This window comes from Condylura cristata, unplaced genomic scaffold (genome assembly GCF_000260355.1).
Source record: "Condylura cristata isolate star-nosed mole 26May11 unplaced genomic scaffold, ConCri1.0 scaffold00046, whole genome shotgun sequence".
Lineage (NCBI taxonomy): Eukaryota > Metazoa > Chordata > Mammalia > Eulipotyphla > Talpidae > Condylura > Condylura cristata.
In genome coordinates this window covers 1,285,323-1,294,129 of record NW_004567147.1, presented here as the reverse complement: position 1 = coordinate 1,294,129, position 8,807 = coordinate 1,285,323, and the positions used below count along the sequence as shown (strand labels likewise).

At 37.3% G+C, this 8,807-nt stretch overlaps 1 protein-coding gene across 1 annotated transcript in view; it reads right to left on the bottom strand.

Moving 5' to 3' along the window:
• The window catches only part of TMEM170B (transmembrane protein 170B), a 36,192-nt gene extending 27,456 nt beyond the window's left edge, over positions 1-8,736 (bottom strand). The window contains exon 1 of the mRNA XM_004694760.2: positions 8,640-8,736. Within this exon, the coding sequence (XP_004694817.1) occupies positions 8,640-8,736 (97 nt within the window). The remainder of the gene's footprint in view (positions 1-8,639) is intronic.
• Positions 8,737-8,807: the final 71 nt, after the last annotated feature.

Sequence of the window (8,807 nt, the reverse complement as noted above, 5' to 3'; positions counted from 1 at the left end):
CAGTGCTGTTTATTAACCACTTAAACAAAATTACCCTTTTCTAACTAAATATATAATTTCAAACTGTAAATTATAGTACTCATCACTAAATAGTTTAAAAAAATCTTACAAAAACAAGTTTTTACTTTGAAACAATCAGAATGGCACTTCCCTTATATTAATCAGATTAGGTTACTGTTCAAAAATGTTCTATATTTAAGCCACAGCACTATCTTTCCTAAAGGGGGTGATTTAATTTTCTCTTCCTCTTAACTGATTAGCTACTCAGTTATAAAATATTAAAGGTCTAAACTTGAATCTGTTATCAAATTATTAAAAAAGCTATACACTAGTTTTGATATTTGTATGACCCAAGCATCTCAGGATATAATATACATGACACATCAAAGAGTAGCAGCAAGATAGTTGCTGATTCAGACTGACTTAAAATATTTTCTTAGTATGGATCAAATGGTTTTGCATATCATACAACATTCCCAAAGGGTATTTACACTAACTACTGGAAGATGAACTTTTTCAATCAATGAGTATAACTTATAATGACACTTTCAATATAACAAATGCCTAAAATCATAACCGAATAAAAGACCACATGAAGGGCTGACTGAGCAGAAAATACAAGCACAGCCAGGAAGCCAGTGGCGTGCACACTGAGGCCCGGCAGGCAGGGCCTCCCAGGCACTGCATGATTGGCAGTGACCCAGAGGGGGCAGCTGTGCTGCCCTGGGATGAAGCAGGTAAATTCACCATGGAAGAGATCTTCATATGTTACTCCAATTCCCTGAACAGGGTTGAAGAGGTCCTAATTTTAAGAGCTATCAAGGGGGTGTTCAAAGAACATTTTCTTTGTGGATGCCTCACCTACAAATCAGCATATTAAAGGTCTAAAAAGTCCCCACTTAAGAAGGTTTCTTAATGTTAATGAAACAAGTTTTTTAAAATTGACAGATTTCTGAACTTTTCTTAACTCATCACTTTCTAGATCAGCTTTCCCTTAGCATCATTATAAACTGTTGGCATTAGATTATATTATGAATGGGTAAATGAGGCCTGGGAAAGATGAGCCTTGTCCAAAGTACAGAAGTTAACTAGTAGATTGAAGATAAGACACTCAGTTTCTTGATTCATAAATGCAAGGATCCTATTGCTTCTTAGACTCTATTTACAAATAGAAATCTAGAAGAACCCGTATTACACGGAAAGGAAGAGTCCAACAATTGTCATTATGTAAGTATTTACATAAACACAACTAATGGTAATTCTCCTAAACACTCAGTTTTAACATAATAAATCCTCTATAAATTTGGGAGCAGTGTCACTTAACTGCAACTACTTTCTATAATAGTTCATAGTTATCTTTACAACACAAATACTTATAATAAAAAGTAGCAAATTTTATAATGAAAACCAGTCTTAATGCTTGACAAAATATAAAATGTAGTACTGTCAATATATTAAATAAAAACATCTTGGCTATATATTAGTATCCAAGGACAACACAATGATAACTTTAAACATAATCAAATACTGGGGGTATTCCTACCAGCTGCTCCTCTCCCCTTTCTCTCCATTCCACCCCATCAACAGGTTCTTTCTCCACTGTTGTCTTCAAAAATCCTATCACCTGGTTCTCTCTAAATCCAAGACGCCACAAAAGCACTACTTAACCTGAAGGTTAGTGATCATCTCGAGCCCATCAGTTCCTTGTGGACAATGGCTGATATTTTCATTTTTGTTAATTGAGTGATTACCACAGAAACACGATTTAGGATTAATAGTCACCAAAATTTCCTCCTGAAAACCCTAGCCACTGCTGTTTACTAAATTCTTATGAACGAAGATGGTTACTGCCTTTTTCTAGCCACTTGTTTCTTTACAGATACTTCACCCCTCGCCATGTTGATCCTAGTCTTCCTTTTTTCTCCCCATAGTGCCCTTTAGATCTGAGGTAGCTAGTCTCTAGGAGGCACCACAGTAATCCCACCTGGTCTTCACACTTTCACTCAGTCCCCTCCAATAACTTACAAGTGCTGGTCTGTGTGACCAACAGATGAAATAAGTGCTGCCTGTCTTATTGTGGTCTGTGCTCCTCTCATTCTGTCTCTGGCTATGGGTAAAGCCACACTGTGAGCAGCCCCGGGGGGAGACCCACCCAGTGAGGATTAATGTCTCTGGCCAACAGACACATAAATGCACTTGGAGTCAACAAAACCCAATACCAGTCAAGTGTGCAGAGACTGCAACACTGTTTGACCGCTTGACTTGTTAACACCGTAGAACCCTGAGCCAGAAGCAGCAATGACTATCAAAACCATGAAAAAACAAATGAGTCTCATTTCAAGCTGCTGAATTTGGGGAAAATTTATCTGGCAATAAATAACTATACAACGATATGTAAAGTAATACTCACTAGAACATGCTTCTTGATAACAGTCATCGGGTGTTGTTTGTCTTTGTATCTCATATCCATTGTAATTACTCAAACATTCACTGAATTGGATTGACTGATGAATATTCAAGGACAAGATATTTTCTATGCCTGTTTCTTTCCTTTCAAAAACTGTTAGGGGTTGTAAACAGAATTAATAATCGTCCCTAACCATCATGGGATTATTATGAGGCTCAAATAAAGTAATACATATATATTCTTAGAATAGGCACACTAAAAAGCATTAAAATGTCATTACTAAAAGCAACATTTCTAAAAAAGTAACTTAACACTTTTCCCTCAGTACTGAAATCCTGAACATGAATTTTTTTTTAATATAAGATCTATAAGCCATGTCAGGATAATGAAAATTTAGAAAATTAAATACGGTTTTAGAACTAATTTCAAATGATGGGCAACACTTGATGTTTATAGCTCTAGCAATACACCTTCAAAACTATTTTAATTTTCCAACTATACTACAATAAGTACACACATCCTCCTAAATCATATTCCAAGATGGATATTAAAGAACACAAGCAATTGGACACAGGTAAAAGTCTGATTCTACCTATTTGCATAAAGTTTAGTGAAAAGCTTTTTTCTTTAAGGTTTAATCTACTTAAAGTGACTGGAATCTCATAGTCTAATGAGAACTCTTTTAAATGTGTTACCACTACCACTGGTTAATCTGTAATTATTATTGATAAAATTCTTATGTCATTAAAAAATATTGATCACATCTCATATAATCACAAACTTACTAAAACAAAAGCTTACACAGCCACTTGCAACACAGGAAGCTGCAGACAGTGTTTTGCACAGTCCCTGACATAGGCAGGCAGTACTCAATAAAGACGGCCACTGTCAAAAGCCCCCAGCCCATACTAAGGTGCACTCAACATGTCACATCTTGTGGGCTCCCTTCTTAGAGCAGTCATTATTAACTCCAATTTCCTTCCCTGGCCCCAATTCTTCCTTCCATTCTTTCCTTTTCTTCTGTGTAGGTTTCCTTTCTACAGGAAGAATATCCTTATTCTGACTCTTTGTGAACATCATACCTCCTGATCCTTCCTTTCAATCATTAATGCGTAACAGTGATGGAAATTGCTTTGAGTTTAAAAAATGTCATCTGGACCTTGAACCTGGTATTGTTATAGGAAATGGATATACAATTTAAATATAATGAGAGGCAGTTAAAAAGTAAAAAAACTGATGGCAATAATTCTGATTTTTGAAAAATTACAGTAGTTCCATTCTCAACAAGATATACATGTAAGCCTCCCTAAAACTGTAAATCCTACCTGTACTTACTGACTCTGTAACACAAAAGATTAAGAAACTTGTCACATAAACTTCAGAAAAAGTAAAGTGTAAGGCCTGAAAAGTAGCACATTGTGTTCTAGGCCACATTTACAAAACCGAAATGTTGAGAGTGGGCACTTCAAAAACTTTCTCTGTCTAACCTGACATCCTGTACTAGAGCATCTAATAGAGTAAGAAAAGCTTAACCTAATGGGAAATTAGAATCAAGGGTAACATGAAGAGAAGCATACTACTTAGGAGCACTGCTAAAAAAAGCTATTAGTCATACATACCAGTGTTAGGTGTGAACAATCCCATATTGAAATGTATTGAAAATAACATTTCCTTTATTTTTGCTAACAATCAACATTAGCATTGACGTTTCCTACGAATTATAATAGTATATAATAAAAATAAATAGGTACACACACACACACACATCTGACTTTTGTTGCAGTTTGAATTCTCAGTTTGCCAAAGTTTATTATCAATAGAAAGAGGGGAGCACCTGCTCCCACATTTGCTGCTAATGCTGAGAGAAGAGATGAGCCTGAAGTTATCCTTTGCCTTTTTTCCCAGGGATTAATTATCCCTCCCCCAACACCATGCCTGCTCTGTGGTTACCCAGGGGGTTAGGGATCCTGCCTTTTCTAAGGAAGAAATTCTTCTCTATACCCTTAGCAACCAAATTTGGGTCAGAACACAAAACTGAAAGCCTGAAGTAGTTGAAGTAAACAAAAGCAAAGCAAAAGAATGTACTTGTAGATATTTTTAAAAAGCAGTTACCCATAAAACTGAAGGAGTATACACATACGGACTCTTATCATGTTAGATGGGGATGGGAGAATATATTCATTAGGGGAAAATATTGAGAAAGAAAAAATAGCTCTTTACCTTTCTACTTTAGTAAAACAGCAGAAGCAAATCACCTATACACAGTGAACAATTTGGGAATCAGAGATGGGATCTCAAGATAATTAATCTACTCTATATGAAATCCCCACACTGTCTTCTAAGAAGGAGAAAAAATAAAGACCAGACCAAACCTGTTATATCATAAATACAGATCACATAACTTTTACCTGGCAGTGACAACTTAAAATTTTATAAGGCATTATTTATTCAATAACATCTTACATTCTCCAATATCTTTTTATTTGCTGGACAAACGTCATTCACATGGTCTTGGGGTCAGTGGAAGAAATATTTACCTGGTCAAACTTAAGTATCTTAAGATTTATCATCTACCAGACCAACTGAGCTAAGCAATTATGGTGGGGAGGGGGGGGCAGAAAAGATACAGAACTGAGAGTCAGGGAAGTTATTTCTAATCCTCCCTTTGTCCTGATAACTGTCTGGTCCAAGTCATATCACTTCAATAACATGGTATTTCCATATTTCTAAAATGAAGCCAAACTATACCACTTCTACCTCTAAAATGTTTATCAAGTTTCATTTCTAGTTCTCATCACTTTTAAAAAATATATTTCTATCAAAGTAATACATGCATCAAGTTTCATTTCTAGTTCTCATCACTTTTAAAAAATATATTTCTGGGCCCTCCCTGGTGGCGCAGCGGGTTAAGGCACAGCACTGAGAATCTAAAGCCGCTTCCGCATGAGTTCGATTCCCGCCTGCCCCGGAGGTGACCACATGGTGTGGCAGACCTCTTCTGGCCCACCCGCTGCTCCCCTCAGCAGTGTACTTCGTCGATCTGCCTGTTCTGCTCCCCGCTGTCTCTGGTGAAGCCTCTTGCCGCCCCTGAGCCTCTGGCCTGTACCCCAGTTCTGTATGCACAAATAAATAAATCTTTAAAATATATATATATATATTTCTATCAAAGTAATGCATGCACAAGACTACTTTCTAAAGGCTGTCTGTAAGATTAAAAGGTCAATATAAAAATTTTCCTGCCTCATTCATGGATAAGATACAAAGAGAAGAAAAAGTCTTGTTTGTATGAGAGAAACCAAGAGATGATAGTGCATTACCCTTTTATTTTCTTTTAATTAACTAGAATTCCTGTTAGCCAGATTCTGAAATTCCTTCAAAGTCATTTTTATGTTCAAGTCAGGCTGATTCTACACTATGCTCCTTTCTATTATTTCTTTCATATCCAAAATGCCTTCTGACTTGAATGTATTACCACAATTTGAAAAAAGATAGTTTTCACTTACTACTATTAATCATCAGATTTAATTAAGTTTGTCTTTACTTCAATGATTGAATTTTTAATATATGGGTAAATAATAAGATTGCTGAGTATTAAACAAAATGCACGAAAGCATGGTAACGAGCATTAAAGAAAGCGTTCAATGAAGAAAAAACAATTCTGTGTTTTAAAGATATGACAATTAAACACCTCACTCCATAATTATCAGCACATTCTCTATAACAGATGCAAATGAAAATAACGCAATTATAATATTTAAACCAATAACTGCTAAGTACTATTTTAAAAATCCAACTCAAGTCAAGATATGTTGATTAATTTACTATGTGCCAAGTACTATGAAGCTAGGGCTCCAAAATTCAATGATTAAGATAAATGACCCATCCTCAAAAAGCTCAAATCTAGAAGAAACAAATAAAGATTATAATGTTATCAAAAATATAATAAAAGCATGTACAAGGAGCAGTATATGCTCCTTGAGGATGAAAAAAGTAATTCATTCTTAAAAAGGTAATGAAGAAATTGCTAAAGCAGTCTGGTAAAGGGGAAGGAGTAGTTCTCCAGGCAAAGACCTAAGTTTCAGTTTCAAGTCACTTACTGGTTATATGATTTGGGACAACTTAATTTACATTTCTCACATTCTTTGTAAATCTACTTTGAAATATTGTATGTAACATGCCTGACATGTTGCAAGCACTCAACTAACAGCTGTCTTGTTTTAGAAGTTGTATTTGTTTTCAGTAGACAAAATTCTAAATTTTGCACTGTAGGGAGCATCTCTTGGCTAGTGATTAAGCTACAAATGGGATCATTAATGTCACCACCTGGAGAAGAGCACAATGAGCTACATCAGAATGTCACCACCTTTTGGTCCACTTTTTAGAAATAATATGGTTGCTAGTATGTGTACACTCACCTCCCGTTGCAGATTTCTAATCTATTTCTTACTCCATTTTCACACTGACAACAGAATTTTACAGACTCAGACTCTAGTCATTTCCTGTAAGAGATTCCCAATTACTTCAGTCAAAGTTCTAGGTATTCACATGTCCTTTATAAAATAGCAAACTTGGGCTGATGTGAAACTGGTGATTAAGATTATATTCGGAGATAATCAGAACCTTGATTTGAAACTATTATCAACTTAATAGCTGACTTGTGAAACTGGAAGTCACTATACTAATTAGAATTTTAAAGTGAAATTATAAAAATATTACTAAACCTGGCCAAGGGGTAAATTATGTTTATTCTATGTTTCCAAAAGCTAATATTGGGATATATTCAGTAACGAGTTAAGAAGATCATTAACATATACAAATAATATTCTCGAATCCTTACTTTTCGTTTCACTCCAATAAACACCGCTCATAATATATTTGAAATATAAGAGCTGATAAATACAAGCAAAGTCATAAGATAATCTATCTCTAAATTCAATTAAATCATCGTCTCTTGTAGTTTCTAGAACTAAAAACATTTTCCTGACCTGCAACCACCATCATGTTAAGATCAATTAAAAAACCACAGATTAAAAATGAGTAAGATGAATCAATCCAGAATCTGTTAACTTTGTTAGTTTCTATATTCAAGAAAGGGGAATCTTTAAAGTTACCTTCAGGGTATGTAATTTCACCATTTTCTTCATTATGAATATCCGAATTCCACACATGCCAGTTTTTTATATCACATATATACAATGATATGTAAATATGTTGTATATACACACGTGTGCCTTGTCAAGACAGGATATATTTTTAAAATACTTTCTTAATCAACTCGACATAGTGTATTTTGAAATATCAACATTCTGTTACATCATAAGTAAGCTTCTAAGTTTTTTTCTCTTCAGAAACAGGTAATGAGAAGTCACCAAATTGCAACTGAATCTTTTGCAAAAATAATCTTTTCAAAACTCAAAGTTTTTGAATTAACGAGTTTTTCACGAAGCAAATCTACAGACTCCATAAAAGCATGAATATTACTGCTCACTTTTACAACTACAAATTGCTATTCATTTTTAAAATGAGTAAGTACAACCCCCTTCGTATAGCCTCGGAGAAAAAAGGGAAACAGGCAAAAATATCAAATGACAGACGCTGCAGCCTGAGGCCAGAGAGACCTAAGGAAATAGGAGAGGAAAGAGATACAGTGGTCACAGCTAAAATGCTCAAGAATTCACTAGACCTTGGCCATCTCGCCCCACTATAATCTCCTTCATTAGACGTCTATAGGCAGAAAAATAAACAGTTGAAACAAACAGATAACTGTGAGCAGAGATTTTAAGCCTGGCATTTAGTTTGAGATTTGCCAAAGAGCAAAAAAGCTAACCCAGAAAGAAAAAAAAAAAAGATGCAAGCAGCAAGCGGTGCGTGCGTGTGCGCGCTAGAGGATGGGGGATAAATAAGGGCTGTGCCGTCTGCTCACTAACGCTGCCCGGTGCGCACTACAGTGCAGAGCAGCCCGGAGCCTCCCGGGCTGAGCAGAGCAGGGCAGGGTAGGGGATGGGGGTCGTGGACACTGCCGAAGCCCACCGCGCCTCGGAGCGCAGGCGCCCAGTGACCAGAAGCGAGAGGATGCAATTAACACCTTGGGGCTGGGACCCGGGCGGGACCGGGAGTGGAGCCCGGACCGGACTGCAGATCGCGAGCGGGCGGGGTGGGGGGGTGGGGGAGATGAAGGCAAGGGGCGGCGCCGCATCCCCATCCCCATCTCCACGCCGGGCGCACCAATTACCGGTGAGGTTCCTCAGCACCGTCCCGTGGGCCCAGAGGCTCAGAACCTGCTGCACGGACAGGTTGATCATGGAGTTGTCGCTCCCCTCCGCCTTCATCTTCCCCGGGGGGCGCCCGCCGCCCTCTCCTCGGGCGCCCGGCGGCAGCGGCGGCGGCGGCGCGGAGCAGC